Source organism: Brachyistius frenatus, unplaced genomic scaffold, assembly GCF_029030835.1.
Source record: "Brachyistius frenatus isolate BFR_SWC_R1_liver_20210118 unplaced genomic scaffold, ASM2903083v1 Contig_57, whole genome shotgun sequence".
Taxonomy (NCBI): domain Eukaryota; kingdom Metazoa; phylum Chordata; class Actinopteri; family Embiotocidae; genus Brachyistius; species Brachyistius frenatus.
Window position 1 is genome coordinate 1,662,977 of NW_027210656.1, and position 22,150 is coordinate 1,685,126.

At 40.3% G+C, this 22,150-nt stretch overlaps 1 protein-coding gene across 4 annotated transcripts in view; it reads left to right on the forward strand.

Moving 5' to 3' along the window:
- Nucleotides 1–22,150, forward strand: part of tpk1 (thiamin pyrophosphokinase 1) — a 73,943-nt gene that overhangs the window by 41,285 nt on the left and 10,508 nt on the right. For 3 of the 4 annotated variants that reach the window (XM_069705568.1, XM_069705569.1, XM_069705570.1), the window contains exons 7-8: nt 923–1,069; nt 7,028–7,136. In XM_069705568.1, the coding sequence (XP_069561669.1) occupies nt 923–1,069; nt 7,028–7,136 (256 nt within the window). Of the gene's footprint in view, nt 1–922; nt 1,070–7,027; nt 7,137–10,277; nt 10,342–22,150 lie in introns of all 4 variants that reach the window. The other variant, XM_069705571.1, reaches the window with a different exon arrangement.

A 22,150-nucleotide genomic window follows, 5' to 3' on the forward strand; every position in this document is an offset into this window, starting at 1 on the left:
TTAATACACTGCATTGTCCAGGTTCATGAACCAGTAGTAAAGGAACAATTCATTGTTTCACTGTGTGCCTTGTTCTCGTGTTAATGATTTATGCTAAGCAATAGACATCTATGGCTCAGAGAAATATATACTGTATGCATCAGGTTATGGCTACACAAAAAAAAAAATCACATTTGGTCAGTTTGTCTTTGGTTTTGGTCTTTTTAGTTGGATTTGTTGACAATAAGTGAAGTATATCTTCAGACTTATGCTCTAACTTCACCAAGGAACTTGTGTTTTTGGCCCAGTTTCTTCTTTAAGTCTATTAGTTACCAGGTTACAGCAGATTTCATTCACATTTGGTGAGAAGAAGTGGTTACTTTGGTGCCTGTTGCACTGCATTTACAAAGCTCTTTGAATTTATATCTGTAAAACATCTGCAGCATCAACAAATTTGATCTAATCCTCACAATCTTGAAAATAATACATTTCTATGATTTTTATATGCTATATTCGTCTTGTAAAAATACTTACCAAAATGTTGTAGTTGCATTTTACTCACTCTTTCGAAGGAATACTTCAAAATATTATGGCAATTCTCGTATAGACAGCTCTAGAAATGCATTAAAATCAACAAGTAGTCTTTCTTCAGACTCACTTGATATTTTGCACAGTTTATAAATTTGATAAATTATAGGTTTTCATCCAAAAGTAGGCTTCCATCAGTCAATTAGTAGATTGTCTGTCACAATGTGTATTATTTGGCTCTAAATGCAGCTCAGCTTTTATTTTTTTACTTTTCTGCAGCCAGTTCTGTCACTTTGCCACAAACGGATCTTGTGTTGCTTCAGTGAAGCAAACAGCAGGATCCTGCTAAAGGGACCGACCACTATAACAAAGCATGGCATTTTTCTGTCTCATAAAACTCTTTTTCTCTTTCCAGGTGGATACGATAGTGACACTGGGCGGTCTGGCAGGCAGGTTTGACCAGACCATGGCAGCTGTCCAGACTCTCTACCACGCTCTGTCCATGACACAACTCCCCCTGTTGATCATACAGGAAACAAGCTTGGTGTATCTACTCAGACCCGTGAGTGCATTACAAACCCACAGTAAACTCACAATCTCCCTTTGGCATTGATAAAGTCTTTTGTCTATGTATCTTCTCAGCCGTAGCCACAGACACGCAGAAAGAAAAAGAGAGACGCATTCATGCAGTGAGCTCAGGCTGAACAAATGCAATCAAACTTTGAAAACAGTCGCCTTCAACAAAGCTAATAGGAAGAAGCATGTATTTAGCTATAAACTTTGAGGTTGAGGACTGTTGTTTGCTCTGCTTGTCTAACATCAAATTTAACTTATTCTCGTGACGAAGCTAGCCACTAGTTGTTGATCTGTGGGAGGACAGTCTACTCTGCTTTTCTTTCAAATTGCTGTGCAAAGTTGTGGTAGACTTATTAAATGCTAGGTTTGCATGTCTGCACTACACCTGATTTTTGTTTATTTTTTTAAGCAGGACTTTTTGAAGATTGTAGTCGTCTTTGCATGTTTCTGGTGTTTCAACCGAAGAATCTTACCTTACACAGTCTCACATGTTTAATCGGAGCCCGGTAGCAATGTGTTCTTCTTGTACTCCTTTTGTTGTTTAATGGCGGCTGGCAAACAGCTTTTACGTGCATTACTGCCGCCTTCTGGCCGGTACGTGTTATTATCAGGTGCTGGAAAAAACAAATCTTTAATGACTGTTCCAAAGTGTGAAAAACCATCTCTATTAAATACAAAAACCAAAAACTATTGCTACTACTAGTACGAGTGAAGTTGTACACTACCTGTTAATATATTATTTGTTCACTTCAAGAGGACACACTCACTCACTCACTCTTCTCTGCTCGTATGGTGCCCCAATTTGCTGTTGTGTTAGAGACAGCGTCTTTTGATGCTCCCAAATAGTTTTTCCTCAATACCACCCACTCTCTCATGCTCTTCTCCTCGGTTGATTGAATTTACAAGTGAGCTGAACGGCCACCATTTGGGACAGAAACTGCCCCCCGCTCTCTCCTTCCCCCTCCCCTCCTCACCCCCTTGTTGTTTATTTGCAGGTCTTCAGGACAAACTACTTACTGTCACACTTCCTGATGACACCTTGTAATACCTTAAGTAAACCTCCCACTCATACACTCTCTTCCTACTTGTCATTATTCCAAAGACGTGTTGTCATTTGCTGCTTCATACCTCGACACCTCCAATTAATCTTACTTCAGTGAGGGTAAATTAAGCTCATTTGTCAACACAGCTCCAATTCGCCAGCGACTGATGAACGCAGACGCCTGTACATGAAGGTGAATGCAACCTTCGAAAGGCCCGCTGCTATTTGTTCATGTTACATCTGTAATTGAAGTGTTTACAACTTTTGCCAAATATCCTCACCACCCGTCTTTCATGCAATCACAGGTTCGTTACGTGCTTAGCGTCAGGATTTGGTGGTACAATCAATACATACAGGGCCGCTCATGTTCTGTACACAGTCGAAACACACACAGACAACAAATTGGGACTAGAGCTAAATTACCATTTTTGTCCATTTTGCACAAGTGAGGATTATGTCTCCTGAAAATATAGCTTACATTGTCACCCTTAAAGCTACTTATAAATATGATTCCCCATTAAACCTGCATATTTAATAAAAGGAGTGAGACATACTTCTTCATCTTAAATTAAATCAGTGCATGTCTTTCTCAAAGACATGCTTTAATCTAATCAGGATTGTGTCTGTTTGTGTTATTTTTTTTCCCAAAAGGTGTAAAAGTATTATTATGCCATCTTTGGGAAATATGCAGAAGTCATGTGTTTTGTATAGCTGGCTCAGGGCATTGCATAATTCTCATGTCTTTTATTAAATTATGCGCAAGGACACTGTATGCTTTTTGATTCTGAGTCCCTTCACAACAAGAGGATGTTTTAATCAGTGTTGTTCCTGAGGTAGTGCTAAATTTACTCAATTTGTTTATATATATAAAAAAAAAAAAAAAAAAAGTTAATTTGCTTTGTTCGTTTATTTCTCGCTATCTGCTCTATTGAGTCTCGGTTGGAGGACCAAGAAGAGCCACGGTTACTCAAATTAGTTTCCCAGACCCTGAAGATGCTTGAGAGAGCTGGCTCTCTGTGTTGTGGTACACCCAATGCACAACACTGTGTCAGCCCAATCTATGCTATAAATCACTCTAGCAACACACACTCTAGGTCAGAACTGCAAGCTTGTTTACCTGATGCCCTTTTGACGAGTGAAACTTGTCAGTGCAGGAGCTGATTTAAATGATGAAGTGCGATACCTAAGGTACGTTAGCTCATCCGAACTTCTGTGCTGGAGCAAGATAGCAAAGATGTGGCCTTCAAATGTAAAACAAAAATAAACATGAGGTAAAGAACTGACCCAGGACAGTCTGTTCTTTTCTGAAATGTATAATTTAGGGCAACGAATGCAAGAAAACGAAGATTCTCTGTTTTGTTTCTTCTTGTTAAATGTTATTACAAAAAAAACATACAGTAGTAGTATGGTAGTAACATTAATTTTGAAATGACTTATAATATTCAAACATGACAGTTAAAGTTTTCTTTCTGTTCTGACAGTCTGGTAATTCCCTGACCTTGAGCATCTGCGTGGTGTTTCGCTGCCGAGTGCAAAGTGCACATGTGGGAGTTGAGGAGCTGACGGGTGGGAGATGGGAGACTATATGCAGACAACAGACGTCTCAGAACTACATCTGTCAATCCACTATGTGATTTTATCAACATGAGCCACTAAATACTCAGAGCAAACTCAATGACTGAATAATGCTTAAAATGTAAATAAAGCCTTTTATTAAATTACTCCCCAGCCGGTACTGTTGGTAATATACTCTGCACTGAACTATAAATTAGTATAAGTGATTCATACAGTACCTGTTGTCCACAGCTGCTTTATACTGCATACAAAGCTTCTCCTTTGGCTCATTATATTCCTGCAGCCATCTGAGGGCAGCAGGATAGATATGTTGAAAAATCTGCAGCATCTGATTTGAAGAGTGCCGTGCATGAACCGTTATTCATGGTGTTGATCTTTATCAAATCATATTTATCAAATTTTATGTTTATTATTCTTAATTCTTTATCATTGCAAACATGACAGTGTTCCGACAAACTTCTTGACCCTCACCAGTCTGGTTTCAAGGCAGGCCACTCAACAGAGACGGCCCTCCTTGCTGTCTCTGAGCAGCTTCACACTGCTAGAGCAGCCTCTCTCTCTTATGTCCTGATCCTTCTTGACCTTTCTGCTGCATTTGACACAGTGAACCACCAGATCCTTATTTCCTCCCTTCAGGACCTCGGTGTCTCAGGCTCTGCTCTCTCCCTGTTCTCATCCTACCTCATCCTGGCAGGTCTACCTGTTAGCGCCATCCGACCTCTGCAGCTCATCCAGAATGCCGCAGCTCGACTGGTCTTTAACCTCCCGAAATTCACTCGCACTACTCCGCTCCTCCGCTCCCTTCACTGGTTACCAGTAGCCGCCCGCATCCGTTTCAAAACATTGGTACATCCAGGACATGGTCAAACCTTACATCCCAGCCCGCTTCCTCCGCTCTGCATCAGCCAATCGGCTTGTTGCTCCCTCACTGCAAGCTAAACACTCTACAAAATCACGACTGTTTGCTGTCCTGGCTCCTAAATGGTGGAATGAGCTCCCCACCGACATCAGGACAGCAGAAACTCTGTACATCTTCTGCCGCAAACTAAAAACACACCTCTTCCGACTTTACCTTGAACAGTAGAACTTTAGTAACGCTTAAAATGGCACTTACTTATAGCACTTTGTAGTTTGGCTTTCTTGAAGAACTTGTATTTTCTTGATTCTTGTTGTTCTGGGTTTTGTAACCTCATGGTTGAAATGCACTTATTGTAAGTTGCTTTGGATAAAAGCGTCAGCTAAATGAAATGAAATGAAATGTAATGTAATGTAAACTCAAAAACCTAAAATATTTTACGAAGATCGTTTAAATTGAAAGTGATACCAAATTATGGACTCAACCACAAAGATCATTTTAAACAAAACCAGGTCAAAATCCAGTACAAAGGCCTTCTAATTTGAAATGAGTGCTTTGAATATGAAACGGATACAGGAAGTCATAGTATTCGGCCACCCATTGTTTGAACTTTATCACTAGAGGGCTGCCCCAACTGTTGCGGTTCAGCCAATGCAAGTAAATGCAAGTAAAATGCAATATGTACAGTAACATAAGCATGTTTATTCTGCCTCATACTTGAAAAATAACAAGCATTGCGTTAGATTTGTCCCCTCGCAGCTTTATAAAATTAAACACTCCCCCTTGAGTTCCACCTTCATCCCTCCTCTTCTTTATGTTTCAGCTCAAAACGTGTTATCCCGGTGTGCAGCTCTTCCTCCAGCCAGAAAACAAAACATTCTTATTCTCAGCCTCTCCTGCATATGTGTGTTAATGTGCAGGTGCACATGAATTTGCTTTCATTTTCTCTGTTCCTCCATACAATGTCTCACTCTGACACACTTACACAAAGATGCTGTGTTTATCTATAGAAAACAACCTTCGGGTTGTTTCCTGAACACTAAAAAACTCCAAAGCTTAGACTTTTCCCATAATTCCTTCCCTCTGGCTCTGCACCTCCAGCAAGCCAGCAAAGGAAACTCTACTTTAAACATGTCACAATTTAAACATTTCAAATTCTTAATTGAGTGTTTTTGTCTTTGTCTGTGCCCGGATGATTCTTTTAGATGACTGATGTAAGATGTTGCTGTCAACACTTTTTGTCTTTGTGTTAATGCTTGGCTGTATGGCAGTTCAAGCCCACATGGCTTGCAGATATTTATAGTTTTGATGATGTACATAATTTCAGGTGCTTTTGGTTTCACTGCGCTCCCTTTCCAAATATGTGCTGTAATGGAATTGAGGTGATTATTTGTATATTTTTGTACCCTCTGTGAATTTGTTTTGACCTTTTCATGTTCCAGCATCAGGCTTTATTTTAACGGGCATTCAGAGCAGTCATTATTCAACCTGAAGAGTTGAACACTACCCTGCACCTACACTGTGTGATTCTCTTTCTTTTTGTCTCCCAGGCCTAGTTTCTCAAATGGATATTGTAACATTTGGAAGTTTGTAGAACACTTCATAATATATGGCACATTTCTTCATCTTGTCTTTCAGGCAGTGGCACCATTGGGAACTACATATTACCACTGGCAGCTATTCTCCTTATCCTATTCTTTCTGAAATACAAACTGACATCACACTATACACTGCCTGTTGGCAAGTGAGGTATCCATAACAGTACTTTTGAAGTTTAAAGTTGATTGTTAGTACATTTATGGATGTTGGTACAAACATCTTTTGACTTCCCATGACACACAATAAAATAGACTATAATTCAAAATGGCAAGGTCTTCTTTTTAAGTGTGGGTAGGAACTGAAAATGGGCTCCAGCTTTGACAGGAGCAATAATTTATTTTAATGAGCCTTGGTCCCTTGGTGGAAAAGCTAAGGGTCTCAGTTGGGGATGAACAAGTTTAAGAAGTCTCGCTCCACATTTGTTTTCTCTTTTCATTATTTTTTTGTGTCATTGTTTTCACACACACAGACACACACACACACACACACACACACGTTTGTCTTTCTATATTTGTGAGGACACTCATTGATGTAATGCAACACCCCCTCCCCCCTCCATCCTCCCCTCCCGCTTTAACTATCACATGTATTGCCCAACCCCAACCTTAACTTATTTATAACCTTACACCTAAAAATGTACCCTCAAATTGTCCTTTGAAGTCGTGAGGACCAGCCTAATGGTTAATGATTTTTAACCGAAATTGGTCCACATAACTATAGGGAGACATGTACAGACTCACACACACACACACACACACACACACACACACACACACACACACACACACACACACACACACACACACACACACACACACACAGACCCGTGCATGCAGAAACATAATTCATTTTCACACTCTTTGTGCCAGCAGGGCAACCACCAACTCGGGGTGAACACAGGTCTGGAGGGCGACTGGTGCAGCCTCATTCCAGTAGGAGGACCCTGCCAAACAATCACCACTGGACTCAAATGGAACCTGAGTGAGCTCCTTGTTGTTTATCTCTATTATTACTATTTTTAGCATTCCGTGGTGGCTTAACAGCTAATTATCTGTCTCCAGCTTTCCTTGGTGCTAAACTTTGCAGGCTCAGTTGAACATATCAGAGTAGCCCGAGATAAGTGTGTGAGGTCTACAGTGGATGAGAAAATTTTTTATTAATCCCTGCAGAGGTTAGAAGACTGCAGGGGAGTTTAATGTCAAGTCCTGAATTATTATTTTTGTATTCACAGTGGAAACAATTTTTAAAGCCGCATAATACGATGCAGTAAAATACAGATGCTTAGTTTGCTTCAGTCAAATGAGGCTGCAGTTTTAGTAAGTTCAATGCAACATGCCACAAAAAGCTTTTAATATTCTTGAGCATTATGTTGAAATCCAATCAGGCACTTGTCTGAGGACCCCTGTGGTTTTACCCCACTCTCACCCTCATGGCCAGCTGTGTTCTTAATGAATTGGCAGAGACCGAACCCCCCCCCCCCCCCCCCCCCAATACGAGGGAAACCTGGACCTTCTGTGTATATGGTGTGTCTGCCTTTTGGTGCATCTCCGCTCTCAATGTCTGCGTGTGCGCATGTGCGTTTCCAGGACACTATACACTTGAGCGAGCACGCTTACGTAGCCGTGCTTGTTTGACCATGTTTCTATGCATGTTGGAATATGCAAGTGTGTGTACGCGTACTTGCAGCCCCGTTTATTAACTTGTTATTTGTGCATGTGTTTTTTGATCAGCTAAACTGTGTTGTATATTTACTCAGCACACCTGTGAGATGGCCTTCTGAATGGTAATGAGAGGGACTTTATACATGAGAGTCCTATGCAGATTAGCCAGTGATAACAAGATGCATAATTAACCACATGCATATTTAGATGGCTAGAAGTAATGATTTCCCTCTGGGGTCGGAAAGAAGGACCAGCATATGAAACCAAAAATTAGAAATACCGGTTTTTTTGAGTTCGACTGCAGCATGTAGGAGTCTTCGTATAGCGACAGTGTGTCTTGTAATATCCTGCTTCTCTGGTGTGTGTGTGGTTGTTTTCACAGTATAATTTTGTGTCTGTACAGGATTTTCAAAGCATCTTGCTTGGGAAAGCCCAAGTCAGCGCAGTGCCATTCTCGGGTGACACCGAGGCTCTTTAGAAGTCAGTTGAAATGATACCCCACACTTGGACTCAAAGCATTTCCTTGATGAAAAATATATGATCCTTCTATAAAGAAAGAGTTTTAAGCTGTCAGCCATTACAGGCTTGCTGGCCCAAAGGATACTTTTTGCTTGCATCTAAAAGTTGTTTTTACTTTTGCTTTAAAGAATAAGATTCTGTGATCCATGTTGTTTTGATCCAGAGCATAAATTTGGAATGAGTTATCAGTTTGTGAGCAAACATTTTTCTGGCTATTGTACTCCAAGGGAAGGTGTAGGATGAGCTGAAATACCCTCTGGCCAAGTTAATTAAATCATGTGTTCACTTTTTTTTCAGTGATCAAAAATGAACATTGTTATGAAATCGGAGACAGTGCACACATTTGCTCACAGAGCTCAGGGGTCAGATATCTTAAACCCTCAAGAAAATAGATGCCTAATTCCAGTAGGAGAAAGAAGGAAAATGTGCTTTTGTCATATTTTTTAGTTGACACTTTAAGACATGAAGGCCAGGCTGAGGCACCAGGCTGTTAATTATACTGGACTCCGGAGCACCTGGGTCGATGCCCCATGGTACCAGGAGAAAGGAGATACTGCTGGCAGCACAGTCAGCTCCTGAAGGTCACGGCCCAAGCAATCTGCTCCAAGATTTTTGAAGGCAATTTGCAGATAATCTGTGTTCAGATGAAGTATACAAACACTTACATTAGGCATTTGAAAGAACACTAGCTCCCAAAACACCCTCCATCCCACAGCCCACCCCCCCCGCCCCAAAAAAAAAAAAAAAAAACCCTGAAGAGCTGAACCTAGAAAGTGAGTTCAATATGTCAGTTGGGGCTGAGAGTAACTGCATTCCTCTTACAACAACCCTGCTTTTCAAACATCAATCAAAGCACACAAAATTATAATGCAATGTAAAACAAAACTATTTGGAACAGACTGGAAAGAAGAAAGTAAAAGCCAAAGTAGATTAGAATGTCTTGTAGCTTAAAAACGAAACGTATTAATTGGCAGAATATCTCTTAATTCTTAGAGATAGAAAGCGGAGACAGATCTAAAGTACAGTAGAAATTGACAAAGGAAGACTCATCAAATAATGGCAACCAAAAGAGAAAACAATATGTGGTCACTGTTCGACAGGTGAGGGTGAGACAGAAATGCACTACCTTGCTCATGTTGATTTCTGTCGATGCTTTCCATCTGGATAGCATTTCTATTGAAAAAAAAAATAACAACCTCCCTGACCACACTTCACTTTCATTCTCTATCTCTTTATGTGTTAATTCCATGTCTAAACAACATGCAAATGCCATTTTGCCAATCATATATTGCAGCACTGTACAGTTGCTTTTGGGAACTGGAACTGTACTTTAAACATCTGCCATTTTGAACTGATAGACTTGCCATTGTCTAGGTAAATACTTTATATTGACCTGTTGTGGCATTGCAGTATATACAAGCTGAGTGTACAGGCTTTGCATAAGAAAGTTCCTCGGAGCCATTAGCCTGTTGCACAGCGAAGGAGGAGAGAGGAGGAAGAGACATCTGCAGCATCACTGAGGCAGAGGAGTAAAGCCTCTGGACTGCTGCGACTCAAGAGAGTCTTTGTTGAGACTGCTGTCTAATGAAAGGACTGCACTGCAGTAATGATACTAAAGGAGGTGTATGTGCTACTAAATAATGAAGTGACTCCAGTGGACTAAATGTAACAAAGAGGGGTGGGAAGGAGGAGGGGGAGTTACAATTTTATAATGAAGTGACTTCAGTAATTAGTGTGTGTTTTGTACAGTGTTATGAATACAATTCAGTAAGAAGAATGGTAGCTGCAGAGATAGGTGGGAATTAGTAAACGTAAGTGTAGTACGTGTAGCACTGCTGTAATTCACACTGTCTCTCATTTCCGAAACTGTCATTTTCTTTTTCTGTCTGTTCACCTTCTTTACCTTCCAATTTTCTCTTCTCTTTTTTTCTCCTTTTCTCAGACTCCAACTATCTCTTCGCTCTCATTACGAGATACAATGGCAGCTGAAATACTTATCACCTTCTGTATGTTAATTACTTTTCAATCATCATTTCTAAAATCGTCCCGGGAAACTGTCATGGAATAGTTTCGCTGTGTGTGTGTGCGCTCATGTGCTGTTGAGGTGTTGACTGTGTCTCTGTATCTATACATATGAGTTTGGATGGTAGCTCAGGGCAATATTTTTCAATCGAATAAATTTCGGCTGAACGACTGACTGCACTGTCACCTCACAGCAAGAAGGTCCTGGGTTTGAGCATGGCCTTTCTGTACGGAGTTTGCATATCTGGTGTGTGGCTCCATCCCATAGTCACAAAGAGGTTAGATTGGGTGAGTGTAAATTGTAAATTAATAGGTGTGGATGTGATGGACTGGCGACAGGGTGTACCTCGCCTTTGCCCCCACATGACCCTGTTCAGAATAAAATGTGTATAGATAATAGATAGATGGATGTCACACGGACACACGTCGTTATACAACTCACCCTTCTGGTTTTATCTGATAAGTAGACTGGATCGGGTTCATGTCAGGGAGCAAGGCAGTAGCACATTTTATAAAGGGACAAGACAGAAACACACATGACAACATGCTGCTTCTTTGTGTTCTGTATTGTGACAAATAATTAACACTTCTAATATGATAATTATCATCTGGTAATACTGAGTTTACTATCAATACACACCCTACGTGGTCCTGCTACTTTTTCAAAGGACATGTCTCTATATTATTTGAATTTAGTGCATGAGAAAAATGAAATGGGCAAAGGTAAAAGTAAAGTAATACAAATTGTGTTAATCATCCAGATTACTTGTTCAAAATATTTGTTGGCTATAAACGTATTTAATCCGGAGAAGCCCTGAGGTTGCATATGTCTTGATATCTATCAACTCGCACTTATATGGTGGCCTATACTTTATGTACATTATCTTTGAGCTAATTCTATCAGTAAAACAACATATACATACCGACCACTCCGCTTTTCTGAGTTTCTCTTCTTTGTGTGGTGGAAATGCTGTTCTCTTTACTACATTATTCCAAACACTTTTTGTTTCACATTACAGCATAAGCCTTCCAGGACAGTGCATGGTTCCGTATGTCTGCAGATGAGGCTACTGTTTTTATATTCAGTACATATACATAGAGACATTGAAGTTAACACCGACCCACATCTGTAAAAAATATATATGGCGGATAGAGTCTGATAATGCAATCAGGGCTCCATCAGCAAAGACGATGCCAATATTCATTCATAAAAGTGGAGCATGCAGAACGGTCTTGTGAGGTAGACTGTGAAGAGGGTGTGGTTGGAAGAGAGACAGAGAGGTAGCGGCTGAGTCAGAAGAAATGTGAGGAGGCAGAAGACGGATTTGGGGAAAGAAGTTAGAGCAGGGTGAAAAAAAGGTTAGGACGGGATGACATATGAGAGGGAGAGAAAGAGACCTGTCAGGTGTCTCGTTCATTTGATGTTTGAGGATGCTGACGCAGCGGGAAATGTCAGATTATGGAAGCTGGTGGGAGCTTTTATCAGGCGCTTGCATTTATGTACAGGCGCACACACACACACACACACACACACACACACACACACACACACACACACACACACACACACACACACACACACACAGATGTGCACATTTGCCTTTTCTTTGTGCACAAGACGTTCTTGTTCCCTGATTCCCTCATCTAATCCTCCTCCTCTCTGCTCCTCACCACTTTCATTGCTCCAATTATTTTATATCAGATTACGGATGAGACCATAGGTAGGGAGTTTTTGCAGTGGAGTGAGTTTGCACACTGGTATTTAGTTTCTTTCTCGAGGACGCGTCATCACCGCAGATGCTTGCCAACATGTTAAAACACCTGCCTATCTATTTTTCCTTGTCTCTTTTTTGTTTGACCCACTGTTATTCATCCGGTCTCTGGTGAGTCTTTTGGCAAGCTTCTGACTTGATGCAGATTTTGGGTAGACACAGATGCATCTTAAATTTGAAACTGTGCTCTGTGGTTTGTTGCAGGTATAGCTCTGCTTAGAATTAGTACCCATTCGTCAAATGAGCAGAAATCTGTCGTCCAGATATTCAGGCAGTCTTTGCCCAGTCCTTTAATGCGTCACTAATCCAGACAAAACCTCAGAGTGACCAAATACATACAATGCAGGACAAGAATCAAGAATACATGTTACTTTAACAGTATAATTCTGACTCATTATTCAAAATAACTTTATTTGTGGGCTTGTCCACTATAAATTTGTAAAAGTATTTTGATTCTAACAAACCCTTTCTGTATAATGGGCTTGTCCAAAATACAGCAGTGTTTTGAACCGCATCAACTTCACTCTAAGCTGAAAGAGTGTGACCATCAGCACAAATTTCCCAAAGAAACCCCCAAACCTCTTTCCCAAACATATTTTAAAAAGGCCATAATTTTATTCACATCATTTGTTTTTTAAAAGTTTCTCTCTTTTTTTATTTATTTTTTATATATGGCACTCTTGCCCTGACCAGACATTCACCTTCTTTCAAAGGAGTCAATAGAGACAAATGAGACCATTACTTGTGGTCAAGGATGGTTTCTTCTTAACACTGCCCTTCCTGCCTTGGTCTCTCTGTGGCAGCAGTTTTCTCGTGGCCTGTGACATCTGTCCGGACACGCTTCGGGGCTTCTATTTCTAGATCTGCCACATCTGCTACAGTTTGGAGCTCTCTCTTGGCCTTATCCAATAATGTCAACCTGGAGGTGGGAAGTGAGGCGCTTCTCTGCAGAGACAATATGTTAATCATAGTACAGAGACAGATTCTACTTCTTTATCTACTTCTCAGTAGTTTTATTATATTAGTGGAAGCTACTAGGAACTTAGAGGTTTTATTTAAACTTAATCCTCTCTCTTAGCTCATTTTAGCTCTGCTGATCTGCAGTCTTGTAATTTTTTTCCAGAAGTCTTTAGTTTTGTTTTTTCAAACTGTCCTTATTCTAAATGTCAAGCAATGCATCTGTTCCTTTCTGTGACCAAATAACACAGCGACTATCTGTGGTAGCTGGCCTGATATTTTTTTTTAGCTTCATGCGCTTATTCCACCTGCACAAAGTTTATTCTCATGATTTATGTGTATTCAGTTCAGACCCCAAAATGAACCACACAGTGTTTCAAAGAAATCTCACTGCGTTTAGCTTGATTATACAGTGGGTACGGAAAGTATTCAGACCCCTTTAAATTTTTCACTCTTTGTTTCATTGCAGCCATTTGCTAAAATCAAAAAAGTTCATTTTATTTCTCATTAATGTACACTCAGCACCCCATCTTGACAGAAAAAAACAGAAATGTAGAAATTTATGCAAATTTATTAAAAAAGAAAAACTGAAATATGACATGGTCATAAGTATTCAGACCCTTTGCTGTGACACTCATATTTAACTCACATGCTGTCCATTTCTTCGGATCCTCCTTGAGATGGTTCTACTCCTTCATTGGAGTCCAGCTGTGTTTAATTAAACTGATTGGACTTGATTAGGAAAGGCACACACCTGTCTATATAAGACCTTACAGCTCACAGTGCATGTCAGAGCAAATGAGAATCATGAGATCGAAGGAACTGTCCAAGGAGCTCAGAGACAGAATTGTGGCAAGGCACAGATCTGGCCGAGGTTACAAAATAATGTCTGCAGCACTCAAGGTTCCTAAGAGCACAGTGGCCTCCATAATCCTTAAATGGAAGAAGTTTGGGACGACCAGAACTCTTCCTAGACCTGGCCGTCCAGCCAAACTGAGCAATCGTGGGAGAAGAGCCTTGGTGAGAGAGGTAAAGAAGAACCCAAAGATCACTGTGGCTGAGCTCCAGAGATGCAGTAGGGAGATGGGAGAAAGTTCCACAAAGTCAACTATCACTGCAGCCCTCCACCAGTCGGGGCATTATGGCAGAGTGGCCCGACGGAAGCCTCTCCTCAGTGTAAGACATATGAAAGCCTGCATAGAGTTTGCCAAAAAAACACATAAAGGACTCCCAGACTATGAGAAATAAGATTCTCTGGTCTGATGAGACCAAGATTGAACTTTTTGGCGTTAATTCTAAGCGGTATGTGTGGAGAAAACCAGGCACTGCTCATCACCTGCCCAATACAATCCCAACAGTGAAACATGGTGGTGGCAGCATCATGCTATGGGGGTGTTTTTCAGCTGCAGGGACAGGACGACCGGTTGCAATTGAAGGAAAGATGAATGCAGCCAAGTACAGAGATATCCTGGAAGAAAACCTCTTCCAGAGTGCTCTGGACCTCAGACTGGGCCGAAGGTTCACCTTCCAACAAGACAATGACCCTAAGCACACAGCTAAAATAACAAAGGAGTGGCTTCGGAACAACTCTGTGACCATTCTTGACCGGCCCAGCCAGAGCCCTGACCTAAACCCAATTGAGCATATCTGGAGAGACCTGAAAATGGCTGTCCACCAACGTTCACCATCCAACCTGACGGAACTGGAGAGGATCTGCAAGGAAGAATGGCAGAGGATCCCCAAATCCAGGTGTGAAAAGCTTGTTGCATCATTCCCAAGAAGACTCATGGCTGTACTAGCTCAAAAGGGTGCTTCTACTCAATACTGAGCAAAGGGTCTGAATACTTATGACCATGTGATATTTCAGTTTTTCTTTTTTAATAAATTTGCACAAATTTCTACATTTCTGTTTTTTTCTGTCAAGATGGGGTGCTGAGTGTACATTAATGAGAAATAAAATGAACTTTTTTGATTTTAGCAAATGGCTGCAATGAAACAAAGAGTGAAAAATTTAAAGGGGTCTGAATACTTTCCGTACCCGCTGTATATGCACACAGAATTGTTTAGTTTTCATAAGAAGTTGAAAGTGTAAAACCCTGAAAAGGGTTAAGCTTTACAGGACTTATGCGCTCACCCTCTGGCTTCGACCACAGGCTGTTTTCAATGTTTTTAGTTATATGCAAAGAGGAAAGTGCAGTCCATTACTGCTTCCAGAGATTATGCAAAATATGGCCGAGTTTGTACCACTCTTCGTCATCCTCACCTACATAAACACAGACCGAGTTCTCGCTGGACAACCTTCAATTGTTGATGGTGTTGCCTGCAGTAATACTTTAAGACCCCCGTCAATTCATTTGCATTAAGTAGCCCTAACTTCTACTTTTCTCTGATCATTTTCTTGGCTGTATTGCATTCCTTTGCCCTTTCTGTAGCCCACAGAAAAGGAGTGGCAGTGGACCGCCCACAGCAAATAACCACTGTAACACTAATCTGACATAGAGGTGTGTCACGGAGTCTCCAAAGCCATGAAAGCAGGAGAGGAGTTACCTACTGGAAACCACTGACATGCTCAGCTCTCGCACAGCAACCTTGAGCTCACACTGTGATTGTGTGTGTGTGAATGTTCAAACAAATTCATTCCTACAGTTATTTGGAAATTGGAGTATGCACCGCACTCTTTAGCATTATGGATTTATTTACACTAATTATAATGTTTAGCGGTGATTAAATCTTGCAGCGCTGAAAACATATTCAACTCGGCAAGCCTCACACACACTGCTTTGCATTTTGAAGCACAATAGTTGGGATGTTAATGACCTGTTCTATTTTCTACCTTTTTCACTGCTGTTTAGTTACCGTTAGAAACAACTTTGGCGAACCCATGAAGTCAAGGTCATCATGTTTCTTGACACACACCTACACAGTACTTCATTCATTCTCCCCATGTGGCCTTTGCATCACATGGACCAGACACAAGATTCCACAGGTGCAATAAACACACAGAAAATACTCTCTATTACGTTATGTAAATAATTGATGACACCTTGATTTTATGCCAAATATGCAAATGTGTGCAGATTAAGGTTAACGTGTAATGCGAAGCTCAATTTCATGCATGACAGTAAGGAACTATATATTCAACCTACTTAAGCTTACTGTTTATAATACAACACTTTTAACTGCCAAATAAATGAATAACCCTGTTATCAACCCACTAACAACCAAATGTGTATCGTAGAGATTAAGCCAATTGGTGCATGTTTGTAAAACTACCCTACATAACATATATTCTACATGGCATAATGATCCTTAATCTTACTCCATTATCCCTTGATATGAAGAGAATTGAGCCCTCAGGGCTGGGTGATGGAGAGATTGGGGGTTATAGGCTTTAATTAGAGGCGCTTTCAGACTGGACAAACTTATTCATAGTTCGAATAACTGTCAAAGTAAATAACATCTTGTTTTGTGTCTGCCCTGCTGGAACTGAGGACGATTGTAGTTTTTGCAAAGCTGTTTTGATGGACTTTTTTAAGCTCCGACTGCAAGGTTAGTACTGGCCTCACACAACACGAACATTTAGGGTCATACATGAAGTGGACATTGATTGGTCAAACACTTGAGCCATTGTAGTAGAGCCAGTTGCCATTTTGACAAACTCGTGTGAAATTGTATCCTTGTAAATAAAAGCTCTTAACCTTAGCTTTAAAAAATTTAACAAAAGTGGACCAACAGTGAAGTCCTGGCTCGGACGTCATGCCACAGTGATGATACATTATCAACTGCTGCTATATCAACTTGTCAAAAGAGCTCCCGAATGGATAGTAGCTATCAAGGATTCCTCATAACTATTTTCATGACAAATCATGGCTGTATGGGTACTGTTAGACCTAAATCTGTTAGAGAAGATTGCATAATAACTTTTTTTTATTGGAGCGTTGTTTGAAGGTTTAGTCTTGGCTTAATTTTGAATTTTCTCTTCGTACCTTTTCTTTCATGGATATTGCTTTTGTAGAATTGTTCAGTCTATTTACTTTAACGATATGAAGGCTACTTTGGGAGGTAAAGCTTTTTCTTAGCAGTCATTAACATGATTAACGCTTCATTCATTCATTCACTAAAGTACTCAAGCCAAACAGCCACACCCGCTGTGAATATTATTTAAGAAGAAGACTGTCTGGATTTGAGAGGATCACTGAATGTTTTAAATAACACATGCAGTTTAAATGGTTGACACATTAAAGCTGTTGCCTCTGGCTTTAGGCGATATCTTGAGCAGCGCTATCAGCAGCTTTTATGGCCTGTGTGTGTGTGTTTAAAGTGAAAATTACATTTTTGAAGTCATGACAATCATACAAGCTTTGACATTTCAGACAGCTAAACTTCTCTCTCCTTGGGATTGGCACTAGCAGACAAAGCTTCTTATTTAGTGAAGTTATAATTTTGGATTTTTATTATCACACTGCTACCTGAAGATGTGGTAATATCTAATTTTAACAGGTTTGGAATTGTTTCAGGTTCTCTTGTGCATTTTCTTTTAGTTGTTTTAAAGACTTAGTGCAAATGTTCATTTACTATGAAGGACTTTTTGATACTGCAGCATATATACAATATCTTAATTATGATTTTCACAGATGCCACGGCTGGTACGTTACACTGCTTCCGATGGCAACATTTGTGACTTTGAAATAAATAAGCGCTTAATCGAAACACACAGACACCAATATATCACCAGCAGTTTTGAAATACATCGTAGAACCCTGGCAGATGACATGCCTCAGGGTTTATGCTTTGTCTTTAAACACTCATTTCTCATTATGCTTCTCCCTGGTTGCCATCTATTCTGTTCCTTAAGAAGTAAATAGGGGTCAAGAGCTATTGTGGATGAAATTCCTCCAAATGTTGATTTGGAGGACTCCTCACAAAACTTAATTCCAACAAGTTCAGAGCTAAGCTCTTTTGGATGATTATGGTTATGAAGGTCAGTGACACAATGGGTCTCCACCTGTGACTGACTGAATAATACCCTTTCTTTCTCTGTGTGTGTGTGTGTGTGTGTGTGTGTGTGTGTGTGTGTGTGTGTGTGTGTGTGTGTGTGTGTGTGTGTGTGTGTGTGTGTGTGTGTGTGCACGCATGCGTGCATGTGTGCGTGTTATGTGTGCATGTGCAGAAAACCTTGTGACTCAGCCATCTGACAGCTTAATATTAAAAAGCCTTCATCCTGCAGCTACACTGTCTGAATTATGGCTTCTGGCACCGTCCATGTGTGTGTGTGATTGTGTGTGTTAAAACCTGCTTTGTCATGATGTTTTTGGCTTAACGTGGATCATTATGAACAGCAAATTTGAATAGCTGTCATCCACAAACCAACCCTTCCCTGCATAGTGTGTGTGTGGGCATGAATGTATCTTTTATATGCTTGTGTTTCACATTAGCTGGGCGTGCATGTGTGAGTGTACACATTTCCTTGTGCTCTTGTTTGTATTTCACTCTGCGTTCGCTTCCTTTTATGTATGGGAATGCAGATACACTGCATATGTTTATGTGTGTAGGTTAGTGTGTTTTGCATGTGACAAAAAGCAAGAGAAACTTCTGTGCACAATGAACAATGCCTGTCAGCCCGCTGATGATAGAACGGCTGAGGAGGCTTTCTACTGTACGGTTTCCATTCAAATTCATATGCAAAGAAGTTGCTGTTCTCCACAACACTGGCTCCTTGTAACTTCCGTATCATCAGGCTCATAAACACAAACACACACACACACACACACACACACACACACACACACACACACACACACACACACACACACACACACACACACACACACACACATTCACAGAACTGGGAAATAAATCGGTATAAAATCCATATTATGATATGATCATAAATTTAATTTGTTGTTATGATACAAATCCAAACGCTCCGTTCCAAATGGCAATAAACTATCTAAAACAGCACCATGTGGGGACATGGTTGTCGTGCTAGAGCATTATTTGCAAGTATGACAAGCCTTTCTCAAGACACTGCCAAATTGTATAATTACAACAGGATGCTATAATGTTGTTGTTGTTATGATAGAATAAAAAGACAGTGAGTGTTGAACTCAGGATCAAATGTTGGATCTGAGTTAGACAATCGCTCATAACCCACTGCATTATCACTGTAGATACATGACACACACTGTAGGGAAGGAAATACACTTGAGGCATATGTTTGAGATTGGTTCCTGCATGTACTGTATAGTGCAAGTAAAACATGTAATATAACAATGGGAGTCAAATATATCAAGAGCCAATACATGTTGACTCTTGCCGTAAAATATTTTTGGCCATTAGCTGCTTCACAGTTAAGCAATAGAGCGAAGTTACTTTCCCCATTCACATTGCATTTAGAATGTGTATTATTTTTTTTAAAGCTGACAGTTTACATTTAGTTCTGGACAGTTTAATTATATCACATTATGTTATCAGCAGATGAAGTTTGTCAAGTTGTTACATCCAAAAACATCTGCTTCATGTGGACTTGAAGGTTATTTCCGGACAATAAATTCTACCAGGTGGTCAATTTATTAGAAGTTCTGGAGCTTTAATCTTATCCCATGGTCTTCATACAAGTTATTTAAAGTGCTTTTTAATGATCCCCATGTTAGATGGCAAAACTCTTTATATCAATGTACTTGTTTTAAATTTCTTTCAATATCTCCACTGATTATTTAATTTATATATATTTCATCTGTAGCGCTCTGTTTTTCAGAAAATGCACTGTATTATAGTATGTTTACTGCATATATATTTTATAAATTACAGATATAGAATGTCCCTATCATTACATACCAGGTTTCCACTACCTTTATAATGCCATTTTTGGGCCACACCTAAGCCAAATTATTGCAGAGTGCTTGAAATGAACTAAATTATGTATCCCTTCTTTAGCAAGTTTTGTCTTTAGGCTTTTTAGTTGTTGTTTGTTTATTATCTGGTATAGCACAGACATGGCAATAATAATGGTTAAATATTGCAGTTTCTTATTGAAAAACGTGAATTTTGCTTGGGGGAAGGATGCCAAAATCCCCAATAGGTGCACCACTGCACAGGTCTACCACAAAGCAAGGGAAAACACTATGTACTATATGCTGTTATAGCATATACTGCGGCGATTTTGTCCCCTATCCTTAATGCCTTCAGTCTTACACATGCTACTGTATAAAACAGCATGTACATTTGAGTGACACGTATAAACACCCATCCGTCCACACAAACGTATATCCACATGATTTCTTTCCCTCTTGCTCTTTCTTTCTCTCCTGTTCTTCATCCCTTCCAAAGATCACACTTAATACACGGATAAAGCTTTATACTCTTCAGCTCTATTTTATAGACAGTGAAGCGCTGCTTTTAAAAGGTCATCGGGATGGTAAAGGATCCTCAAATAGCCCATCAGGTGGTGTGTCTTAACTCATTGTCTCAGAGAGGTGCACAGGGACAATACCAAGGCACCTGCAAATACACACACATAAACTAATGCAACATGAGACACATAGACACACGTGCACGAGTCCAACACAGACCAGGTGCCGAGTTTGATAAAAAACAAACACATGATGAACACAGATGGATTTTAGTGGCAAAGTCTCTCAGAGTGCCGAAGCAATCGAGAAATCTTAATTAAAAGTAAACTTTGGGCAAGATTAGAAAGCTTGCCCTCACTGTTAATGAGAGCACGCTGTTTATGAAATGTAAGCCTTCAAAACCACACTGGAATGCAAATGAGATAGTGTTTTAATAAGGACTTCACTACATGTTCCATATTTTTAGCTTCACTCTGAACATGAAGAATCACCGTGAGAGCATGCGGTATTTTGACAGCAGAACGAGTTGCATGTAGCCTAATTAATGCTCATGGGAATGGATTAGGTCACATACAGTATAAGTACAGTTGATAAATATCTTTAGCACTTGATGGGTTCTATTCTGTAACCGTCCCTGATCATTGACCTGTGAAAGTAGTGACAAAAATAGCCCCCCACTTCTTACTGGCCTCTGCTTTAACACACTACTGACAAGCAGCAGGGAGTTTGGTTGTGTTGAAGTTTTAATTGAGGTTATGAGATGAGATTTCTGGCTCCGACTCCCCATGAACATTCAGCCCCCATATTATAAATAGTGAGAGCATTTTGGTTGCAAATCGAATATGTGAAATACCTGCGGGGAGAAAAAAAAAATACACATTTTGATGTGAAATCAGAAACAATAAATCGCCGAACATGTTGACAGGGCTGCCTTTAAAGTTTTGCTTCAGCAGCAAAGATGAAGTCATGCAGCTTAAGCCTTTAGCATTGTGAAGCCGCCAATATCAGTATTCAGGAAGCATTCTAAATACTGGAAAGGATTGTTTTCAAAGGAGGGCGAAGCCGTGCACTTTATCTTGTAGTCAAACAGATAGATGTGTCTGACAAACTTGGTTCAGTGAGGTCTAACCCAGTGTCCCTGCCAGAGGCAGACATCTCTACTGTAAGATCTCTCCTTTTCTTTCTCTTTCTCAAGATGCAAACATGCACCCTGCCCTTCTCCTATTTTTTTCATATCTCTTTTCTCTTCTTTCCCTGCCAGTGTTTTTCTGCTTGTACTCTCGCCGCGTGTTTTTGTCTCGTTCTTTTCAGGGATTCAGTATAAAGAAATGAATCTATTCTCCCCTTATCTCTCCGTCTTTCTTTTTTTTTTTTTTTTTCCTCCTGTTGCCTTTTCTACACATGTTCTCTTCCTCTGCTACACCTTTCCACATAATGACATCCCCCTCTCTCTGCCCTTCTCCTCCCTCATCCCGCCACTCTCTCTCTCTCCTCGCTCTCATTTCCTCCCTCTCTCATTCACTCCTCCTTCGCCAAGGTCCTAGACAGGGGAAATGAAAAGTGTATGTATGCTGTAGCAGCACAGTGTGGCAGCAGGAGGGAAAACTGCTGTTTTATGGTTTTATTTATGGATCTGTAGATTTCTGACGCTGTGCACATCACACATGGGGGAAGAGGTGGGAAATGAAGAGCAGCCTGACGTGAACTGCTGC